This window comes from Achroia grisella, unplaced genomic scaffold (genome assembly GCF_030625045.1).
Source record: "Achroia grisella isolate CSIRO2021 unplaced genomic scaffold, CSIRO_AGI_Agris_v1 utg640, whole genome shotgun sequence".
Taxonomy (NCBI): domain Eukaryota; kingdom Metazoa; phylum Arthropoda; class Insecta; order Lepidoptera; family Pyralidae; genus Achroia; species Achroia grisella.
Window position 1 is genome coordinate 3,894,014 of NW_026712977.1, and position 25,675 is coordinate 3,919,688.

General features: G+C 31.1%; 2 protein-coding genes across 2 annotated transcripts; both read left to right on the forward strand.

Moving 5' to 3' along the window:
- The first annotated feature begins 3,804 nt into the window (after positions 1-3,804).
- LOC131849288 (solute carrier family 66 member 3-like) lies at positions 3,805-11,401 on the forward strand. The gene is made up of 6 exons (XM_059199326.1): positions 3,805-3,974; positions 4,165-4,231; positions 8,190-8,354; positions 9,482-9,707; positions 10,063-10,183; positions 10,750-11,401. Exons 2-6 carry the CDS (start codon positions 4,167-4,169, stop codon positions 10,932-10,934), a joined length of 762 nt encoding a protein of 253 aa, XP_059055309.1. The 5' UTR covers positions 3,805-3,974; positions 4,165-4,166; the 3' UTR covers positions 10,935-11,401.
- Positions 11,402-21,216: 9,815 nt separating this feature from the next.
- Positions 21,217-25,328, forward strand: LOC131849322 (solute carrier family 66 member 3-like). Its single transcript, XM_059199361.1, has 4 exons — positions 21,217-21,377; positions 22,328-22,553; positions 23,945-24,065; positions 25,054-25,328. Exons 1-4 carry the CDS (start codon positions 21,217-21,219, stop codon positions 25,218-25,220), a joined length of 675 nt encoding a protein of 224 aa, XP_059055344.1. The 3' UTR covers positions 25,221-25,328.
- The last annotated feature ends 347 nt before the right edge of the window (positions 25,329-25,675 follow it).

The window sequence follows — 25,675 nt, forward strand, 5'->3', positions numbered from 1 at the left end:
GTATCTGCGGTTTTATAAAATCTTTCATAGCAATTTCTTTTGTCCCGGTTAAATATCATATAAAGCACGTACCAACCTAGATTTCCCGAGTGTTAACTCGGCAAAAGTGATTAGGTACGCGAACCGGCTTGTCTTATTTGAATATTCCGTGGTGAAGAATAATTGGTACAGATAGGTACTTGTACTAGAACTAGGGTATTTTATGTACTATCTACAACTATATATCTGTATTGTATTGGGGGAAGGGATTATTCGTAATGTGAATTAGCAACGTCATGTCTTGTTGAACTCCACGCGGTCCCACTTGAAACCATACCGGTTAATTCCTGGGAAATTGACAACGAAGGACTGCATGACCTGGCTTCATCATCACCTATATCCTCCACTGATGTCGGCGGGTACACCATACCATATTTGTTTTCTAATTTGTACTATATTATAAAGAGAAAAGATTTGATCGTTTGTAATAGATGAACTAAAAAGGACTGAATCATTTTATAAAATTTGTATACTTGGAAGGATACTATAAAAACCTATATAATTTATTAGCTAGTAATATAGACTGTATTTCACATGGGAAGCTATTTACAAAATTTTGTTTTTGCCAGCTCATTAACACAGAATATCTATTTTTTGTTATATAAATAATAATAATTAATAAAAATAAAAACTAGTATTGTAAATACAAAAGTGTTTGTTATTTTTTCACAACATTTAAGATTCCATTTAAGATAGCCTACACGGCTGAACAGATCTTAAAAATATAAAGTATGACCAGGACGGACTTAAGATGCCTTTTATAGAAGTAGCCGTGGAGGTCGCGTGTTATAGATAGATTTAAGTAAAATCTATTTAATTTTGAACATGTAATATAAACAATTACTTCGGTTACGCATAATGGATCTTGCTTCTCCTGTCTCTGCAGCTCTCTCCTTATGCTCTTGGTAGATTTTCCTGAGAGAATAAAAAAACCGTTACGTTGCATAAAATTATTCGATAATATTAATATCACAGAAAAGCTGTTCGAACGAGTCTGCTCTTGCATACCTAACTGCTCTAAAAAATGAATAAAAACATTTTCATGTATATATTTTTATATTTCCCTTTTTGACTGATATTCACTTCACTCGTCATACAATATCGGCCGATGTAAAAACAGGAGTATTATGAGTTTGACGTGTCTGATTTTCTGTTTGTCTGTGTAACTGCAGCTCCTAAATAAATGCCTTGATTATTATGAGTTTCTCTTTGTTTCAAAATTGACATGATTGGGATGGTTTGATTTAATTTGACGGGACTGGAATTTTATTTTAATTAATATCTATAGATAATATTGATATCCGAACAATACAGAGGGGGTAGGCATTATTAGTAATGTGGTCTGGTACTAGTAAGTAATGTACAATATCAGGCCGACCTCCATGGGGCCCCCATTACCAAGTAACCAATGTGGTAAATCCTAGTGCATTTGTCACAATGAGCCAATGGACCTGACTACTTCATCCTCTTACTGATCAGGTTTTCTCTGGTGTCCTCCAAGCGTATGCCGTTATGGCATGCAAATGTTCCGTTTCATCAATATCCATAAAGAAATAAAACACACAGATAGACAGACAGGCAAGCAACAAACAGTCAGAGAGACAAACGGACACACAGACAGCAAACAGTCAGAGAAACAAACAAACAATCAGATAGGCAAACAAGCAGACAGATAAACCAACAGACAGAGGGACAAACAAATAGACAGATAGACAAACAAACAGACAGATAGACAGACAAACAGACAGAGAGACAAACGAACAGATAGACAGCAAACAGTCAGAGAGACAAACAAACAGTCAGACGGACAAATAAATAGATTTATTAATATGGAGTATGGATATTATAGCAAGTATGGATATTATAGGACATTGATGGATCGGAACATTTGCATGCCATAACGGTATACGCTTGGAGGACACCAGAGAAAACTTGATTGGTAAGAGGATGAAGTAGTCAGGTCCATTGGCTCATTGTGACAAATGCACTAGGATCAACCACATTGGGCCGCATGGAGGTCGGCCTGATATTGTACATTACCTAGTAGTAGTGGGTCCACCAGACCACATTACTGGTAACCCTCTGTATTATTCGGAACCTTTTGACGACTAAACGGCCGAATGAGCTTTAATTAAATTTACGGTAGAGATAAATTTTATCACAAGGAAAGACGTAGGGTTTATTTTATAACCCAAAAAGCAGAAGAACTCGCCTCAAAAAATATTTTTTTTAAATGTCGGTCTACATAGAAAAGTAATACCTACCTTACCTAGTAATATATCAGATAACATAATATTACATAGTAATATTGACGACAATGGTTAACTAAAGTTTAAATTATGATTAGGATATTACTATAGGTGTACATAAAGACAATGCAATTTTGTACCTTACAATTTGTAATATGAACCACTAACACGAATTTTAGACACGAACTAAAAGTTTTGGTGAAAAGTTTCATTGCGTTCTTCCACACAATTCTTTTTTAAACTAACGCAAACTCAATATCTATATTTCCATGTATTAAGATTGAAAATTGCTTGCATTATGTATTCCAATAAAACAGAAATCGCTTTATACTTTTTAATGTTCGAGTTTATGACGCGATGACGTAGACGACGGTTAAATCCACCAGATGTTCACAGCGAACGATCATCCGAAATGATTGCTTAGTAAATAAGTAATAAAGTTTCATACTAAAACTCATGCACAACAGGATAACGTAACTATTTTACATTAAGTAGGTACCCCATAACCATTTATTGTAACAAACTATAATATCTATAATAAAACATTACATTTTGCAATCTTATCCTATACCGCTGTAATCTGGCTGCTTGATTTTTAAGATATTTACGTCTGAATCAATTGTGATAAATTTTATAAGAAAATTATCAATACGTAGGAAAAGAAACAAAGATATCAAATTTATAAACAAAAATACATAGTATATAACAACCACATTTTGAGAAATAAATTATTTTAAATTATACGTACGTATTATTACGCTTACGTATTATTTTTAGTTTGAAAATAGTCACAAAAAATAAGAGCAAAAGAGTATCTACAGGAACTTTTTTAAGATTAAAAAATATAATTTAGTTTAAAGTTTATAAGATAAATAGTATTAGAGAATATATTACAAACTTTGTAATAATGTAAAAATAAGTAATAGTTTTATTTCTAAGAAAATGTAACTCCCTTTCTATTTAAATAAATAAACATTACCTAAACAATACTAACATTATGATAGATGATAGGAAACTAAAAAAATGAGTAGGTAGATACTTCAAATAATTTTGTTAATAATATTGCATCAAGAAATTACAAATTAAACAACTTTAGAAACTTAATTTTTACTTACCTTCAGAGCAAAACAAAGCCGGAACAACTATAAGCGGTATTTTATAGAAACTAAAAAATACTATGTTCTTATCGAAGATAATTAAACACAAATTAGAAAATTGCTGATAAAAGTAGTAAAAATATCGAAAATGTCTAATAAGACACCACAATATTTTTTAACAAACGACTAACAGTATTAAAATTTATCGAAATTTCCACATCGCGAGCATAATGTGTTTCCACCTGCGGATTCTACCGAAATAAAACATATTTCGTTATTTGTGTGGTAGAATCCGTTCTGTTACTAAGTGAAGGGGTTGGCGTTGGGGATGCGCTGTAGGCGAGTTACTTGGTACTGCGCAGGGTGTCGTACGAATTTCGGGTCTGTGAGGCGACAAAAAGGCGGCGGGATGACGCCGACTCTGATTATTCGAGCTGGCAGACGCTAGTAGATATTATAGCTAGTATAGATCTATGAGCAAATAGGAGGCGACAGCCTAGGTACTTATATAGGTATCGACGGCGTTGCTTGGGGATAACAAGAACATCTTTGTTTCCAATTCTATCGGACGGATACACCACTCGAGCAGGTAAGTCCGCTTAGGAAATAATTAATGTCGCTCAATATAGCAACGTTAGCTTTATTGATTGCTTATTATATAATTAAATTCTCAATAAATATCCAGTTTTAATCTATTGAGTAAATGAATATTAGTAAAGATACCTATTATTTTTTCTGTTCACATATTTAATTGCTGCGTTTGTTCGTGCATCCGGAAGTGATGTCGGAAGAAAAATTAACAAAGGAAGTGTTAAATAAAACAAAATGGAAGGGTGCAGGCTCAGGGTAAGCTACTAATCAAATATCTGATACCAGTTTGTATGCATGATATAAATTATGAATGTGAAGTTATGGTTTTATAGTGACAATGATTATTTTTTTAAGTACCTAACCATTAGCAGTATTAAAATTTTGGTTGAATTATACTTAAATAAAATACAAATAGCGTAAAAAATACTCTGATTGGTATAAAAATAATGTATCTAATTGTAATTATCCGGTTGGTGTTTGTATGGTTATGAAAGGAATTTTCTGAAACTCGTACCTAAGAAATATTTGGATGAAAAAATCAGATAATAAAAATTTTTTGAAGTTTCTTGAAACTAGTAATTAATAAAAAGGAATACGATGCAGTTATGTGAAAAATATAGGAAGCTATTTGTTGCTAGTGACATCTAGTCTAGAACAAAGACAACATCGCCGCGTCGAAACGCCAACGCCTCAGTTATCTCAGATTTAAAAAATAGATTTTCATGGCAGTATACCTTATCCATGTATGAATGTAATAACTATGCGTAATTATATATACCTAAATAAAAATCTTTTTTTCTGTTATCATTCACTATACCTAGTTTAAATGGAACCTTTTTCTGTAGGACACAAAGGTGGATCGATATTCAATAGTTTTACCTGTCTGGAATGCACTTTCATATATTATATTTAAATAAATAAAATACTATTATTAAATAACATTAAGGCTTTCATTTATGTCAGTCTTTGCAATGTCTATAAAAACAATTATACGATTTTCATAATTTCTCTAAATAATTAAAAGACGTATTGTAGCGAATTAGAACATCAATCTTCAACAAGATTTTCAACTAACAGATCAGTCAAAAATGGAGTACAGAAATTTCGAAACTATAATGCGAATCTATCGCTGTATCAAATATTTAGTTTGCTGAAGAGATTTTAAATACCTATTTCATAATAAATATAACTTTATAACTGGTTTCGAAGAGATGTAGTCATTGTGTATTGGTATTGGTAGCAGTTCTTTTCATAACATAATTAATAGCAGTAATGTTTTTATTAATAATTTTATTGACTAGCAATAATATGGCTAAAAACTTTCATTTACAATTAAAAATAATTCATATTGGCAACATTAAAATGTTGCCAATATGAATTGTCACAATCTGCCATTTTGTACTCTAACTGTCATATGTCATGTCATATTCTTATTTGAGGTGTCCATTAAATAAATACATCGATACTTATATTCGCTCCAACATCGAGATTTTTCGACTCAACATCGATTTTTGTTTAATCAATGTAAGTTTTGATGTTTAATCAGAATACACATACTACTTATATATATTTTAAATATTGACTACATTATACAAACAACTAATATAATTTTCAAGTCAATCGCAGTAAGTTTATTAACCTTAATGTCATTGTATTAGTACAGTGATTTTTCAATATTACTACCTATAAACAACAAAAGAGGTAGCATTGAGAGTGAGTGAATGAAATAAATGTCATAGAATTTTGTTTGAACGAATTTAAGAAATTACTATTCATTAGTTTAATCTGATAGCTATTTATGCATAGACATAATTGTCAATTATTATATATAAGTATAAACTTAAAATTATTAAGTATAATGTTAAATTTAACTAATTCTTGTTGTTGTAATTATTAATAAAAAATAATTTCCTAATTTGTTGCCCATCCCACAGTCGTATGTCAAACATCGAGTAAATTCAAATATCGATGGTAAGAAAACATTACGGGAGATCGGTATTAGAAACATCGATGTCATGTTATCGGCGAGTCGCTTACTTCTGTGTATCGATATTGTTGGGTATACAACATTTATATTTCCCACTAAACGTCGATGAATGTCGACATCCCTAGTCCGTAAACCCTAAGGAAATCAATAACATTTGAACAAAAAAGAAAAAAGTGCAACATAAAATGCCAACTATGGCTACTATTGAAATAAAAACACCGTGATTCTATCAGCTCCATATAAATAATTAATCTTTTATCCTTCTCCATTGTCTGAATGGAGTGTACATTGGGTATATTAATTTTATTTTCTGACATTAATCATCGAGTACCGAGGTGCAGCGTTTGGCTGCAGGCCGACGTATGCTAGTGACCTTCGCGCTATATCATGTGGCGAATTGGCGGCACAAATTGATCGTCAGAAGACCCCAGTGGACGTATATTTAATTTAGACCACGATTTTTATTCAATTACTTAACCTTTCAGTCGACATTGCGTTGATATAGAGGTAGGTAAATTTTATACTCGGATATGGATATTTAGTTTACTTTTGCCATAAATTTCTCATAACAAATTGTTTAATTGTATAACACATATTTGAATAATGAAAAATAGAGAAAATGTGTCTTACATTTTATAATGTCTAATTGTGTATTAATTATTTTCAAAAAAGTATGAACCTAAGAATCTAGATATTCTGAAAGCGAGGGTCGTAAATGGTATTATTTTTATGTAATTGGGATGGAAAGTAAGTTACGCACCTGATGGCAAGTGGGTAAATTCACCTATAAACATGAATAATAAAGTACTATGGACACCACATATGTGATGCCTGCAATGCCACTCATGCATTGCCATATTTATATCACGCTTCTTGTCCTGTAATTTTAAAGCCCTACCTCTCCTTTGGCATAAAACATATCTTTCAAAGTAAGCTGTGTAATAGGTTTCCGTGGATTATATGTCACTTTTGTGATGTTCTTCAAGTATACAGGCGAACATTGTCAACTAAAAATTCCTAGTGAATTTGCCACAATGTGCTAACTGACCTGACCTCATGCTCATTTTTCCATCCTACACTGCTGCCTAGCTAGTGTACTGTTAGCGCAGGCAGGAGGAATTTGCCATTATGATATTATCATCCTTAAAAAACAACCTTCAGGTGAACCATAAGCTTAACACTAAACTACTAGTGTAAAAAAATCTCATATTGACTAACAAATATTTGAAATCATGGTAATTTACTATAAAATTAGTTAACTTTTATCATATAATATATATATATATATAGTGCAGTTATAGAATCAAGTAATCCAAAGCATACCCTATGGTAATTACTAACTGTTAATGGTGGTTTACTCAAACATTGCCATTCTGAAGTTAAATGTTATGCCTCTATATCTATAATTTCTAAAAGTATGGGTACTCCATAGGTAATAAAACTTAATTTGGGCAGAAATTAACTACAATTTGTTATATTGATATTAAAAATTCCATTTGTATCATAAAACAGTAATTGTTATAATCTAATTTCATATCAAGTCTTTTAGGGGGGTATTAGTAAGATTATAGATAAAATGTTGATTGTTTATGCTAAACATGTCAATAATCTTTTTGAATACTAGTAAGTAAACGTGAAAGTGTGCTTGTTTGTTACGTTTTCATGGCTAAACATCTGAATATAATGTAATTAATTTTAACATTAAGATATATTGTAAAATGAGATTTATTCTCACAACTACTCTCACAATCTCATTAACACAATATTACATTACCCATGTTAGTTTGCTATTGCTATTCCTCATATTTTTCAATCATCCTGTACATTGCAATACACTATTCATGGTGCCATCTGCGGGTCAAAACATGAACCTTAACTTCTCATTTACTCATATTCATTTACGCTGCCCTAAACAAAAGCGCCCACAACATTTGACAGTAATAAAAATGGTGGAATTAACCCTTGTATTCAATTTGAAAAAAATATCAGATGCTTCCATCAGATATACACTTAAAAACATTTATACAATCTTATATTCTGAAATAAAATAAATATTTCTAAGTTCTATACAATATTATCCTTATATTTGACACATTAATTTAAGAAATATATTTTCATATAGGACATACTTCACAACTGGTACATTTATTTATGTACATATTACTTTTGTAATCAATTTGATAATCAAAACTAAATAAAAATCGAAGACTGTTTTTCTAATTCCAGATTCGTTATGGATGTGAACACCGTGGTGTACATAATTGCCAACTTATGCAGCACTTTAATTATTCTTCTATGTACCTTTATTAAAGTGCCACAGATACTGTACATCAAGGAGAAAAGATCGGCAGATGGAATATACATACAGGCGATGATGATGGAGATGACTGGGTTGGTACATTTATTACTTCAGTTAGGAACCTACATTGAAGTTTCTGCCTCAGATTTTGTAATAAATAATGTAGGGTAGCGAGAAACGCTATCCATTGTTCATTTTATAGAGAATGCAACACTTGCCATAACCTCAAGTCGGTGAAATTACATAATCTTGTTTGGAACCTACCACCATCCTTAGGAATAATATTATTGGTCTTTGTTTCCATTACCGAAAGAATACTCCTTTAACAGCATTAATTTTGTGACACAGATAGAGAGGGCATACATATATAGGCTACATAAATAACTCTTGATTTGCCCTTTGACTGTGCCTAAAATTTCACACCATTTGTAATTTCACAATTTACAATATATTTATAAATTTGAAGTAATTTACAAAAATATCATTTAAATTATTTTTGTTATTCCAAGTTGAAGTACACATTGTAATAAAACAAAATTAGTTTCATGCACCTTACATATAACAAAATCAACATTGTCTGCATTTTATTAGTTAGTTTATTAAACACAATCTAGATAAGGTAATCAATATGTGTATAATATAGTAGCACTAAAATAAGCTTATATACATATATGATACATTTGGTATCTGTTTATTTTCATGCACGTTACTTATCAGATATGTAGCAACCTAGTATTTTCCTGCAGAAAATACACAGAATTGAGTATAATAATATCTCAGGATAATTCACACAGCGTTTTCTAATTACAAGCTAAGCAGAGCTTGTTTTATGGGTTTTAGACAACAGATATATATATATATACATAGATACAATTTTTAAAAATACCTACATATACATAGAAAATATACAGATCGGTACAAGCAATTATACTCATAAATTAAAAAATGTTTGTACCACACTAGGAAACTAACCCTCCACCTCAACCACCAAGGCGGTGCACCAGACCACAGAAGCCGTTGAAAAGAATGCTGCAATTCTGAATTTGAATTTAGTCTATAAATATGGCTGCCTCTCTTTAGAACTCCCTTTGAAAGTTTTAGAACTTTAAATCATAAAATTTAAGCTAGTTTCATACTGTTGAAATTATACTATAAACTAAATCAGTCGTAACTACTACAAGAATAACACTGATTCTTAAGATGCCTATTTTTTTTTCAGCTTCACCATAGTATCTCTTTACAACTATACCAACGAATATGGTGTCATCACGTATTTGGAGTATCCTATAATTCTTATGCAAGTCTATATAATGTTTTACTATGTGTTGAAATATAAGAGGATGCTTCATCTGTCCATCGTACCCGTTGTTGCTATGATCTATTTCTCTTTAGTGGCTGCTTTCATGATTGGTTTAATTCCGAAGGAAATACTCAACTATTTACTGGTATGTTTTTATCTACCCTAATACCGATATAATACTATTTATTGGTATAGTGCCTACTTATGGGCAACAGTAGTATCCTGTACAGTGATGTTGTATTTGAATGTTATTTAAAATAGTACATCTAAAGGAAAACCGCTAGTTTAGTATAATAGCAGTACTACTATAATAATATCATGCATTTATAAATAATCTGCAATATTAAGATAATTATTTTGCCTTTGTGACGTAAATGTTAGTCCGCTGGAATCAATCGAAATTTGAAAAAATGAGCATATTATTAATTGCCAATTATATGATATGTATTCATTTTTCTACATACTAAGGCACATTTTACATGAACTACGTTTATTTTCAGCCTTTCTGTACTCCGTTGAGTGGATTTGCTAAAGTTACATATATTTATGGAATCGTAAAGGCTGGTAATGCTGATGCTGTTTCCCTGACGACATGGATGATTTCTATTTCCTCCAACTTTGGTAATAATCATCCATACCAATAATATAATTGCTTGTTTGTTACCTTTTCATGACTAAACTGTTAAATGGATCTTAATGAATTTTCAAGTGATGATTGGAATAAAATGAGAGACAGTCTAGCTATGTGCTATCTAAAAAAATAGCGTAGTCGCGTTATGGATTGTTTTGTATAGCAAGGTTAAGTTTTGATAGAAATATAGTTTTTTTTATTAAGTCATAACTAAGCTCATGAAGATGAAATGTTCTGCGGGATGTCACCGATTGCGGGTAGCGTAACACCGTTCCTAATAGCAGTTAGCAGTGCATTGCTATTGGCTGAAATGATGATGGTGATGTAAGTGGTAACGTTTGTACATTTTTACGTAGGACATGGTAAGTACTAAATACCTTACCATGCTTACAAGCATTTCGTCTTTACTTGGCGCCATGTTCACTCCTGTATAGGATATTTAGAGACATAACTTAACGAAATCTCGAAAAATGGGTGCTTACACCAATTATATTATTGCTTTGTCACTGCCATAGATTTAAATGTTTTTCTATAATGGAGCATTACAATTTTGCAGCCCGTATCTTCACAGTTTACCTGGACTCGGCTGACTTCAAGCTCATGGCGAACTTTACCATTTCTACCTTGCTCAGCACTGGCGTACTGATTACTGCATTGTATTACCAGAACCAACCACAGCCCATTCGTCATCCGCCGCCGCGTAGGAAGCCCAGCACCAGGAGACATAGCCACTTCGATTAAGCCGTTATTCGATTCATTGATCTTTTACAGGAAACACTGACACTTACGCTTCGATAATAAGGTATTTGATGGCCACTTATTTGACTAGTCAACATAGGAATTTGTCTTTAGCTGTCTTATGAATTAAATATTTTATTTAACGAACAATATTACCCATTTAATTTATATTTTACAATGTTTATAATAGTTCTCTAAAATGCCAAACGTCTATTTAACTTAATTTTATTGTGGAACGGTTTTGTCCTCTTATTTATTATTTTGACCAAAGTAATCAAAACATTAAATGTGAAAGTGGGTTTGTTAGTAGGTTTGTAATGGTAAAAGTGGGCAAGTATGAGTGATGTGGCAAATATTTCAGTAATTGACTCAATTGCATTTAGTAGACGCAAAAGTAATTAAAATAATTACCAAAGAACATGAAAATATTCAATTATACAATAAAGTTTAATGCATTGTAAAATTATAAGTTGTGAAAGAAAAATGAAATAAAAATTATAATATTGTTAATTATTTACTTACACTACTATTGTCAGTAGTAATATATATAAATTATATGAAATTGTGATGATTTTAGATATAAACTACTGTGGCCATTTTGATTATAGTCATAACATTGACAGTTCGTTATAACAGTCTGACATTCGGCTGCAAGTTTATTACTATAATTTAGTTTTTAATAAAATTGATTTAATTACATATTTTATTAATGGTTACCAGTTTTATTGATTAAAGACGTATATACATAATTGAAATATCAAATTAAAGCTAATTCTTTATAATTTATATTTCTTATTGCTGTTTTTGATCTTATTTGAAATTTATTCTCATTGATTAGAAATAATAACATATTTTGATATGCGTAGTAATCTCGCGGCCGGATTCTGCACTATAGAGAACATTAAACAAGAAAGACAAAGGAAAGCGAGTTAGTGAGACAGATACGTTACAATCTTATATATTTTTTTGCGTATTTATAGTTTTTGTTTCTAGTTTAGTCTTTAACATAATATTAGATATGCATCTATCTTTCCCCATAAACGGAGTGGATTAAACCATCACAGAAATAGTTATAGGTGTGGTATCTTACCACAGTATATACTTTTAGTGATAGTACTATATATATTTACCTGCATGAAACCTGTCTTCTCTCTTTGTAAGAAGATACTCCTATAAAGAATCTCTATGTTTAGTGTTTAGTAGTTTGTAGATTAGGAGATTTTAAAGTATTTCGAAGATAGTTCTATCTTTACGCCATTTCCCTTTCTGAACAAATAGAGATCCTTATATTTCTTGATTCCCTCACTTACGTTTCTCATATATAAGAGTCCTCTGAGATACTTGACTTGTTCCTTGCTAAGTATGTGCCCATGTGGGTCTAGGCCCTATTCGGTGCCGGCATTCTTTCATTTTAGCATATAATCCTGTCCAATATTTTTCAAGTATTTATAACCTCGTACAATTTATTTACAAAGTGATTCTAATGTCACTATATACCCTTTATAATCATGATATGCACTATGCAAGTTAATAAAAGGAATCATTGTGAGGCGTGGTTTTTTGAAATGGTAATGCATAAGTCGTATTTCATGTCCTTTCAGTAACCCTAAAATATTATAGCTTTGTCTTTATCATACAATATTAATATGTTTCTGATAATTACTTACTCGCTAATCATGTAATCACGATATAATAGCGTCATATAAAAATAATTATAACCGTAGTACTATTGTTACTTGAAAGTTTTACCGAGGTGTATACCTCGGTAAAACCTTCGTAAAAAGTCATCTGCATCACCTCAGTCTCTCCTATTTCAGCCGCCAAGCAGCTTTAGTGAGCTGTGTTTAGGCTGTAGGGTGTTATGAGGTATGAAATTACTTGAGGCCTATATATAGTCGTAATATCTTAGTCCTCGGGACCGTCAACGCATGAGTGGTATCAAGGACGTCACATGGTAACGTGATGACCGTAGTGCTGTTCATGTAGTGGCGACGGTTACCACTTACCATCAGGTGGGCTGATAGCTTGTTTGTCGTTTCAATTACATGAAATTAAGTAAAGCTCTAAGTAACAATAGCACATTATCAATAGAAATTTACCGAGTATTGTTAGGTTGACTGTTAATGTGAATCGAATTGAGAATATACCAAATGGTATTGTAGATTACGTTTCATTCAAATGCAAATGTATCGCAAATGCGTATAGCAGATGTAATCAACTTTCAGATGTGTTATTCGGTGCACTTTCTATTCGGTCATGTCAATAGTTAGCTTTTAAATCATAGTTATAGTAATACAAGGAATACCTAGGCACTGAACGTACAATTTTTGCAGTCGTAATTATCTAGTCAATTTCACGACTCTTGTATGTATAATTAAAAATATTAGTCATTTCGAAATTTGTCGAGCTTGTAATGCTTAGGAATAAAAATTATGTGGTACATGTAATAGATTGTAAAATGAAAGGATTTCTCCAGTTTTCTCGAAATGTATACGGTTGAAATAGGCACAAATTCCTATGATATGTAAAACAAAAGAATTATAATTTTCAGTAGCGACAATCGTTTCGATATTAAAACAAAAACGCACACAGAGCGCCAGGTTTTCATAGGATTCATTCAAATCTATTAAATTGTGTTTTACTCACTTGTTAAATGTTCTGTTAAGTAATGATAATGACATAGTCTCATGTTTAATTATATTTACTTAAACCAGAATAAGTTAAATGTAAACCTATCAACCTTTAAGTTATGTACAAGAAAACCCAAGATTTTGTGAAAGGTGGGGATGTCCTATCAAATCATAGTTAACATTTTTCGATAATTAAGATATCCTAAATGTGTTTTTAGTATAGGAATTAATGTTTCATGTAAATATATTATAGTAATAGTTCTAATGATGTAAACCAAGTTTTATTCTTAACTCTTGATATTAAATTATTCTGAAGGCTCAATTATGTTCCTATTTACGCAGTATGCTCATTTAAGATATTGTATTTTACAATTATTGCTATAATTTTACTAATTTAGTAAAATTTGAAAAACATCTAGTATTAATTTTTTAATTTTAACTTATTACACGTAATAATTTGTGAGCTCAGATCAACTGAAAAGCCAAGACATATCACAATATAAAAATATAACGAATTATTATTTAACTCGTTTACACTCGAATTAAAGAATAATTGGATTAAAGGGTTAAAATTAAGAAAAAAATACTAAGAAAACTTCTTTATATTGCATCTGTACAACTAAAATAATATTTGTTAAAAATTATACAACAATATTAAATTTAAATATATTCAAAATAAAATTTAGTTACACTGCCAAATTTACACTTTCAGTGGTATACAAACTTAAGAGAAATAAGTTAAACTCTTTACTATTTTAATGTTTTCTGTAGGTCTGAGTGTATGATTTCTAATATTATTGTCGGCTGAAATTATTTGTTACTATATTATTAATATTCTAAAGGTTTCATTCATTGGAGGCCAAATCTTACCGTCTATGTTTATACTATACTATTATATATTTAGAACAGTATCATATAGCATAACAATATTCGAATTGATGTCGATTTGTCGTGTAGCTACACATGTAAGTAGGTTTAAGGTAACTTCCTCTTAATTATGTCTGTCTCTTTATTTATTAATTAATTGGTATTTGGTATCCACATATACATATATACATCATATATCTAATATACATAATTAAAAATAAAGCAATATAAGTGCTAACAACCGCAGAACTAGAACACAACTGGGGCAATTGACCTATTTATTTTTAATGTTTATATAAGTTCAAGGAAGGTTCCTATTTTAGTAATTTTTTTTGTGTCCAATATAAACAGTTCCAACTGTTAATTTATAATTTCATAAAAGTATAGAGTGTAGGAATAGGGTTGAACAGGGTAGAACGGAATAGAATGGGGTTGAACGGGTTAGAGCGGGATAGAATGGGGTAGAACGAAATAAAATAGAAGACACGAGGAAGGGTAATAAGAGATGGCGGGAATGAGGGAAGGTATGTTTTTAAATTCTCAACATAAAAACGACTGATTTTGATCGCCTGTAAAAGCGATTATAAAACATTTTATAGTGTTCTTTAAATTGCCGAGAAGACTTATAATAAAATAATAAAGAATGTAGATATATGAAGTATCTATATGTTTTAAACATATACTTCATTCTATCTTGACTCAAAATTATACATTCTATGACGAATAATATATATGTCTATATTTATTAGTGGTTTCTAGATTATTTAAAATAATCTGACAAAATTGTGATTGGGATATTAAATATTCACTAATTAATTTATTCTACCATTGTAGTATTTCTTTAGGAGGTTAATAGGGTTCGACCCGAGTAATTTCTTTGGACACAATGTGTACTAAAATTGTTGTCAATTTCTGTCTTAAAGCATGTTAATCATTAATGAACTTAGTATTTAGTAATATGTATTATCAGTGTCATGAAAACGTCGTAAATTCGTAGCTTAGATTTTAAGACAAGGGTATTAGGAAGGGGGAAGGGCGAGATTAAGTGGGTAAGAGTTGATCACGAACACGAAAGAGAAGGAAGAACGGATCTATAATGCCTACATTTGGCAATTGCAGTTGGATGTCAATGGGTGTGGATTAAATGTGTGGTTAGAGTAAAAATCGATCGAGCGTTGAATAACATTCATCGGAGTAGAAAGAGTAGTTTGCTCTAAAATTTGTAAAATTTCGTCCCCTCGGATCGAATGGACAGACCTAGAAAAAAAGTATAGACGAATCTCTATGTAAAGTAAAATTAAAGCTATAAAACTTTGCTCGGAACCAATACTCGCTCAAATATATTCATCATTTCTTCGTTAGAAATTGATAAGTAGATAAATAATTTACATACATATTGTTTCTCTCTATAAAATTAACGGCTGATTCTTAGTAGAATGGACGGAAGTGGTAATGATGGAATGTGAGGGGGGAAGGGGGAGGGGGGGGGAAGCGATGAACCGGGTATTAGAATAGAATATAACAGTTTGATTCGTGGTAGAATGGACGGAAGTGGTAATGATGAAATGAGGAGGTGGGGGGGAGTGATGAACCGAGTATTAGAATAGGATAGAACAGGTTGATTTGTGGTAGAATGGATGGAAGTGGTAATGATGAAATGGGGAGGGGGAAGCGATGAACCGGATATAATGAGGTAGAATGGGTAAAAAGGAGTGGAATGAAAATATATTAGAATGCATAAGAAGTGACGATAATAGTAAAGAATAGAGCAGATCTCATTCACTCTTTAAAATTTCAGTACTTCCTTAGTCATAAAACATTTGATTAAAATTATGTAGGATTCGATCTATACTTTTTTGTATTAAGCTCGTAGACTATAATATCATGTTTAATCATAGATGTAATTTAGATTTAACGAATTATAAACTTTTATTTATTATTTACACAATTATTTTCAATTAAGTTTTAGTAATTGTACATTTCTATTTATTCCATTACATTATATAGGAACTGATTTTGAAAAGACAGTTAATTTAATTTTCACATTGTGCCATTTTTTATTAATTATTGTTTTAATTATATTAATTTATTGAAATTATTATTAAATTATTATGATTATTTAAATAAACTATATCAGCATAAATATAAATCTTTCATTTCACATTTCTGTTTCATAAATTACGTTTAATCATTACAGTAGCATACCTACTTATTATAAACTAACATGAAATCTTTATATTTTTTGGGTTTCGTAGTATTGCAAATTTCCTATATATAAAGCTGGCTTTAGGTGGCGTGAAAGAGTATTGTAAATCTCGATGTATACATCTAAAAAATATATATATATTTAGATGCTGTGCGTAGATATAATTTGTGTCATATTTTTCTGTGCGAAGTCACCGAGGACCTAACTTTGCAAATTGCGTTTTGGTTTTAAGTTCATCAAAATTTCACAGACCGGAGTCACCGCATCATAAACCTCAGGCATATATTGTGATCCTTAGTCCTTAGGCCACTTTCTATAGTTTTGATAGGTAAGTCTATCTTGTCTAGAAATAATAAATTTATTATTTCGTGCGTCAATTGTCTAGTACTACAATCATTTCAAGTAGAAGTACTAGACAATTGTTTATAGTTCAAGTCAATACGTTGTGGTTAAGCTGACTTATGGAAGTCTTCAACCATTTTATTGGACTTGGCTCTTCACGAAATATAATGGAATTTTATACAGATTCAGCAGATTTGAATCATGACTTTTCCAAGTGTGGGGACTGGTCTGGTCTAGATCTACAATGGATTTCGTTAACCTATTAAACAAACTATCGGATTTGATTGTTGCCATACCACACAGAAATTAGGAAGGATTAAAAAAAAGTTATACACAAATGATACCAAGATAAGACCTAGACTTTTACAGCCCGCGCTACGGTATACAGCTACTCCAACTTAAATGTACTCACAGAATTGCTTTTATTACACGAACGCGAAGATTCTTTAATTAGACTATTTTTTATGTTTCCTCCGCTAATTCATCATCGATACTTACGAAGTTAAGAAGTCTTTCACTTATGAAGAATAATCAAAACTATTACCTTTTACCACCCCGTAGGTACCAATAATATTGAAGTGGTAGGTATGCACAGCGTTGCGTAGTTTGGAAAGCATATTGTTCGCTTATAATATTTGCGTATATTTGTTTGACTTTCTCACAGCAATTATAGTTTTATTGTCTCACGCATAATATGGCGTTCGTTGTAGATGACGTAGCGAATTGATGGTGAAAAACAATCATTGTTAGACCCCGGTTCATCATTATTTTCTTTCAGTTGTCATATTGTGGTTCTACACATAAAATATATTTTTTAATAAAGCCCTACAATAGTGAAACGTGAGCGAATACTTTTCAAATTTTATATTATTTTTGTGCCGAGCTTCGTTATATATTTTTTTAAATAATACTTATTATAATATCTTTATGTGCGCTCCTTTGTATTAATTTATTATTTAATTATTACGCTGTGCTTATTTGTACATATATAGTAAAATATTCCTATTTTCTATTTGCATATATAAATATGTAATATCATGTCTACAAATAATAATATATATGTATCTATACTCGTTTAATTAATATTTCATTAAAATCATCAGATCAGAGAATTACGGCTATACGTATTACGCACTTAGATTTTGAATTAATTATATGAATTTATTTATATATTTTTAATTTACCATATTACGTAAATAGACAAATATACCGGCTTCTAGTGATCTCGATGTAACTCACTGCAAAAGTTGTCACTGCAAAAACCTTTTCTTAAATTGTTGCAAAGATACCGTCATGACTATTATCCCTAATGGGGTAGTTAGAGGCATTACTAATTATCGATCATATATCACCAAGTCATAATTTTCAGACGTAAATACCTGAACGACTTCATTAGAATATAATATTTGTCTATAAAATTTGAGTATATCCGTAGATAAATAAATTTAAAATATCAGTTCGTAGTAAATTAGATTTTTATCTTCCATCTAATGAACCTAACAAACTTTATACAGATTTCTTCAATATTGTTTCTAACGAATATAATAAGGCTTTTAACAAAAAAACTATCAGTATTATTAACAAAACAAAATTTTCAGAATTGGCTACAAAGGGAATTCTTAAAAGTAGAAATATATTATTTGATTTATATGCTCAAAAAAAATACCGTTTCGATAGTACATTCGTAAATTATGTAAAAAGATACTCAAAAACTTTTAAAAAGGTATGTAATGTAGCAAAGTCTAATTATCTAAATAAAAAAGTTAAAGAGTCCAAGGATAAGATAAGGACAGTGTGGAATATTATTAACAAAGAAACTGGCAAAGTTAAAAGTCCATATAACGATTTTACGTTAAATTATAATGATAAACTAGTAACGTCCACAAAAGAAATTGTCAATATTTTTGAAAATTTTTTCGCTAATATTCCAACTGATATTACTTCCTCTTTGGACTCTTCTCCTAGTACAGCTAAATCATTCCTTATTGACAATGTTGTTTCTTGTCCGGTTACATTTAAATTTACATTTATTGACATTGCTACAATTACTAAAACATTTAAACAATTAAATTTAAAAAATACTGAAGACCATTGGGGCATGTCTGTTAAAGTTATTAACACCGCTATAGATGTTATTGCTCCATATTTAGTAATTATTTTCAATAAATGTATTTCTGATGGTGTTTTTCCCAATTTAATGAAACATAGCAAAATAACTCCACTCTTTAAGTCAGGAGAAAAAACTGTGGTAGGTAATTATAGGCCTATATCTATCTTACCAGTATTGAGTAAAGTGTTTGAAAAAATTATGCTCAATCAAATGCTGCAACACTTTAAAGTAAATAAACTGCTTCACAGTCGACGATTTGATTTCACGGCCGGTAAATCAACTACTGATGCCGGTGTAGCTCTCATTAAATATATATTTGATTCTTGGGAGAGGTCTCAGGATGCAGTCGGTGTATTTTGTGATCTTTCAAAAGCATTTGATTGCGTTGAACATGAAACACTTTTGCTCAAACTTGAACATTACGGTATTAGATATGAAGCACAAAGAATGATGAAATCCTATCTAAATAATAGAATGCAAGTTGTCGAAATAAATGGTGTAAAGTCTGAGGGAACTAGTATTAAAATGGGTGTTCCTCAGGGCTCTATTTTAGGTCCTTTCTTATATTTAGTTTACATAAATGATCTTCCTTATATGGTAGAAAAGATAGCTGACATAGTTCTGTTTGCTGATGATACTTCATTAGTATTCAAAGTCAATCGACATATTGATGATTTGGACGAAGTAAACGGTGCTCTTTCTTATGTTTTAAAATGGTTTACGGCTAATAATATGTTACTAAATGCAAATAAAACTAAATGTATCAAATTTACTCTCCCCAATGTAAGGCCGGTAGATTCAAAAATCACGTTGGACAATAAACCTATTAATTTTGTGGATGATACTGTATTTCTAGGTATCACATTAGATTCCAAGTTGCAATGGGGTGCTCATATTACTAAATTAGCGAGTCGACTTAGTTCTGCCGCTTATGCGGTAAGAAGAATTAGACAATTAACAGACGTGGCAACGGCTAAACTTGTGTACTTTACCTATTTCCATAGCATTATGTCGTATGGTATTTTGTTATGGGGCAAAGCAGCTGATATAAATACAATATTTATTTTACAAAAGAGGGCCATTCGCTCCATTTATAGCATGGGTTCCAGGGAGTCTTTGCGAGAGTGCTTTAAGGAATCAAATATCCTCACCGTTGCTTCTCAATATATTTATGAAAATATCATGTATGCCAGGAAGAATATAGACAGTTTCAAAAGAGTTAGTGATTGCACTAATAAAAGCTTACGTAACAATAACAAACTGATTTTACCTAAATGTCGTTTGGCTAAAGTTAGTAATTCGTTTTATGGCAATTGCGTAAGGTTTTACAATAAAATACCAGAGTCTGTTATAAATCTGCCAGAAAAAAGATTTAAATGTCAAATAAAACACTTCCTTTGCAAAAAAGCTTACTATAAAATTGAAGAATTCGTTAACGATAATAATGTTTTTGTAGAAAAATTTTAAATACATAGCACTGACAATATTATCTGATTACACTAATAATGAGTGCGTAGCGATTTCTATGTGGATTGTCGCATGCCTCTTACTTGTTACACTGTAATTATTAATTAAAAAAAAAACATCTATTAAAAAGAGCAACACACAAGTTTCTTGCTCATTCTTCTTGTGATGAATCTGCATTCCGAATGAGTGGTAGAATCAAAATATGACTATTCAAAAGTGCTTGTAATGAGTTTATTTGAATAAAGATTATTTCTATTACTTTATCAGATTCTGACAAAGAATCCATCTAGGAAGTAGTAGGTATTCTTTTTGAAACAAAAACTTTTATCATAGTAAATCTATAAATTCAAAAATATTAACAGTAATCATACACCTCACACTATGTTTTTGAAGGCGGTTCATAATTATATAGTAGGTACCTATCCTAAATATCACAAATATAAAGTATGATACTACCTTACATATTAGATAGGTATCTATATTATATAGGATAACACTATTAAATACTATACTTCCTTCGCTTTTATTATTTACGTTCCAATAGCAATGAAGTCATCACATAAGGCGTAACTAATTTATCTTAATAATGAAATAATTGTAACATCTGCCTTTCAGTTACATATACAATTTTAAATATTCTTCAGAACTCTTAGTACCTACATAATGGATGTCCAAGGGGATTTCGTCCAGACAATTGCTAATGTGGGCAGCACAATGATCATCCTGTTATGTACATTTATTAAGGTACCACAAATTATGCACATAAAACAGAAACAGTCTGCTAAAGGCATATACTTGCAAGCTATACTGCTGGAAGTCTCTGGGTAAATATATTTGTATATTTTTTATGTTATTATCGACCAAAATGGAGACACAAGATACTTGAAATTGGCAATAACAGAAGTGGCGCAGAGTTACCTGGGTGGTTTTCTAGAACGCCCCGTACGCAACGCAATTAGAGCTGATTTTATATTGTTTATCCACCGAGCCGATTTTATCCCCATCACCTGATATTTATGATTTTAATATCGTGTAGATCCGTCGAAATTTACTAAGGTTTCTAAGGTTTTTAATTCGAATAGGTTTGAAGATATATATAGAAAAAGTTACTATAAATATAAAACACCATTGCAGCTTATATCTAATGTAATAATAATAACTATGGATACTACACAGGGCCATCTAGTCCCTAGGTAAACAGAGCTAGTGTTATGGGTACTAGACAACTGTCAGAAATGTGGAAATTTTTGTTTTATATATTTGTATGTTTACAAAATTCCCAGACAGATATAAACATGATAGTCAAGATTACAAATGTTTAAATAGTACTGTAGCAATCAAGTATTAAGTAAACAAAAATTATGTAGGTAGTTACTTTCAATCATGCTTCTTCATGAAAGTTCATAATTTTTCTTCTTTTCAATATTTCTCCACGGGCAATATTCAGAATTCAAACTGTATTATAAATGTGAAATTGTGTCTTTATGTTTTCTAGTCTTGCTCTATTAAACGACTGAACGAAATTAATTAAATTTGACGAGAAGACAAACTATAAGAACCCCAGTATAACAAGAGAAAACATAGACATTTTCTTATTAAAAAAATATTCAAATTCGTGTGTAGCTAATATTATAAACCTGTTTACAAAAAAGTGTTTGTTTGTTACCTTTTCACATATGGAATGCACGAACGGTCTTTTATCATAAAACAACAGTTCAAGTCGTTGATGATAATTACTAATCTAATACAACTAATCATTATTACCATATTACAGATTCACAATAATAGCACTATATAACTATACAAACCAGTACACCCTCATTACATATCTGGAGTACCCCATAGTTCTTTTGCAAGTGTACACGATGTTTTACTACGTGTTAAAGTATAAGAGCATGCTACACCTACCAAGGGTACATATATGTATCTTCATATATTTCTCTATACTGGCGGCATTCATGACAGGACTGCTGCCTAAAGTGCTTCTTTCTTATCTAATGGTAAGTATTTTATTTACTTGTTTTACTAATAAACTACATTTTATGTGTGTTATTATCTACAGAATCAGTAAATGAAGATTCAGTTATTCTAAAAATTTTGTCACCATCGTTGCACAATATTTATTTGTATTATGTTGTGACCTTGTCTGACGTTATTTTTTTATACTAGGTATTTCTATATTTTAAATATGTTAGACATATGTATATGTGTGTATAAAACACTACTCGGACGCTATATTTTTTAAGAAATTAGATAATATACTGCTTTACATATTCAGATATTATAATATTATTATCTATTTTTTATCATCATATACGCCATATGCGTGCTAAGAGCTTATTATATATCTATTAAAAGCGAAAGTTTGTAACTAATGTATTAGACGAGATTTTTATCATCGCTCCAACTCGCCTATGTATGTAGACGCTGCGTTTGACTTTACGAGATTATTTACAAAACTATCAATTGTACCTACTTATTAAGCTACTCTAAATTAGTTTGTTGATCTTTAGCATGTAGGTATACATAATGCGAATCTCTTCTAAACAAATGTATTACGTGTGTTTTTTTATTAAACGGTGAGCATAGCTTTATGAATGATTTAAGAATCCATAAAATTTAAAAGTAATCTTGCTAGTCATTGTAATTCGCTATTCTCGAGTTGTAGCACGCGTATAAAATTGTAACTTTTCTGCTCTTGACCACTCTAACCCTAATACATTGATGAAGCCGACTGTAGTTGTTATTTCATAATTATGAATACAGAATAAAAGAATATTAATTACGACACTGTTTACACAATTGGTTACCGACTGTACCTATACCTAGTGCCAACATACTACAAAAACTAGGTATATTTGAACAAGGTCCAATGCTTGTGTCAATATATATGTGTATTGTATATGTATTGTTTGATAACTTTAAAGAAGACATAAAAGAATTTTAATTGTGATAAGTTTGTACAAATGGTTAGCTTTCATATGTACCTATGTAGTCTCACAGACATTAATGAAATATCATATTACATAGTATGACACGACTTTAACCGACTTGAAATAGGACGCTTTGAAATCTAGTAGGTACTTCAGAATGTCTTTATCAAGAACTTTTTACATATTCTGCGACGTCTTCGCGAACTTCGACTAATTTTGATGATTACTTTTGAAATTCGCTTATTCGCTCTAATTATTCTCATTTTTATGCTAATTCATTTCATTTCACACCGCCATCGGTGTATTGTATGTATATTATGTATGTATTTACAAAAAAAATCTAAGTGTTCATATCAGCTGTCTAGTACCCGTAACACAACCTCTGCTTATCGTGGGACTAGATGGCGCAATGTTAATTATACAGGGTTATTTATTTATTGTGTATTTTAATATTTCAGCCACTATGCCCTCCACTGAACGGTTTCGCAAAAATTACTCACATGTATGGGATCATCAAGGCAGCTAATGCAGACGCAGTATCATTAACTACGTGGATCATTTCTGTATCAGCTAATTGCGGTTGGTAGTATAATAATTATATTAATATATTTGACGGCCTAAGTGGTCTAGCGGTTTAGCACACACTCTTAGAACCGTTAGTCGTGGGTTCGATTACTCGCCTGGTACAAATTTTGTATTGTTAAGTGTGTATTTAAGTATTTCTATAACACAAGCTCTACTTAGCTTGGAACTAGATGGTGCTGTTCGTCCTATGTATGAATTTGTGTGCGCCCCCGTGTATTATAATTATAATAAAATCCAATATAAGTATTTCATAGATGTTGATAATTATATATATGCGGCGTCATTCGGACGTTTGTTATCGGTTTTTCCATTACCGACATGTTAGGAGTATAAGTTGATATGGACATGAAAGTTACTATAGTTTCGTCCACGCGGTGCCATCCGTAGATTCGAACTGAGAGAGAGAACTCAGCTTGTGCCCGGAAAAGGCACAAAAACTAGAGGCTCGAACCCGGCGGTCCGTAAAGGCTAACGGATGAACCCGAACTGAAATGAACTGAGAGAATACTCAACTCTAAAAAAAGGTGTCATTCGAATTCAACTCTTGGTATCTAAGTAACAATGCTCTAATTAGTTAATATTGGCCAACATAAAGTTGGAAGTATGCTTTTTTTTTATGTAACTGGAATGACAAACAAGTCACTTGATGGTAAGTGGTAACCATCTTCTATAGACATGAACAGCTCTAGACATCTCGTTATCCTTGACGGCCATGATTGCGCTCCTGTGTTGCCGTTCCAGAGCCTCTTATCCTCTTATCATGATTCTTATCCTTGTAATTTCACTGGATGTCTCACTTCGTTGCATAGCGGCTAAAATAGGTGACACTGAGGTATTAACTGAGGCTTACGCCTCTTTAGAAATTCTACCTTAGTGAAAAACTATTACATTTACGTTATTATATTACAACTATTATAGTAAGTAAGAAGTAAATAGTTATAATGTTACATTTTATCTAACAACTGCATTAATTTTATTTCAGCTCGCATATTCACCGTGTATGTGGACTCTGCAGATTGGAGACTGATGGCGAATTTCATTGTCTCCACCACACTTGGTTCTGGAGTGTTAACGTCTGCTATATATTATAAACGAAAAACCGCTCTCCAACAGAGACAGGAAGCTAAGACACATAGTCATAGCGATTAGTCATAAATATAACGAAACAAATTAAAATGCTCTATCAACTTCTGCATATCTTCCTAAGTACCTATAGTTTGCGGAAGTGTTTACATATATTGTGGCAATAATTTTTAACAAACACATTCCTAATTACTTTTAAAATAAGTATATATTAATTTAATTATGTTGTACTGTATTAGTTTAATTTTAAATTAGGATAAATAGATATATGTCTATTTACATATAAAATAATAGACTTATTTGCTAACCTTTAGGTATATATTTCAGTAAGATTGTTTAACATTATTTTTAATTATACTACAATAAAAATAACGTATGAATATTTTACAGTATTCAACTTAATATTTATATCGGATGCTGCTAAATGAGTATATTGCCGTCGTCGGCGTAATTACATGTACCTAAGGGATAACATACACGTGTAATAAATGTGTATATACCAATAACTTTGGAAATTCGAA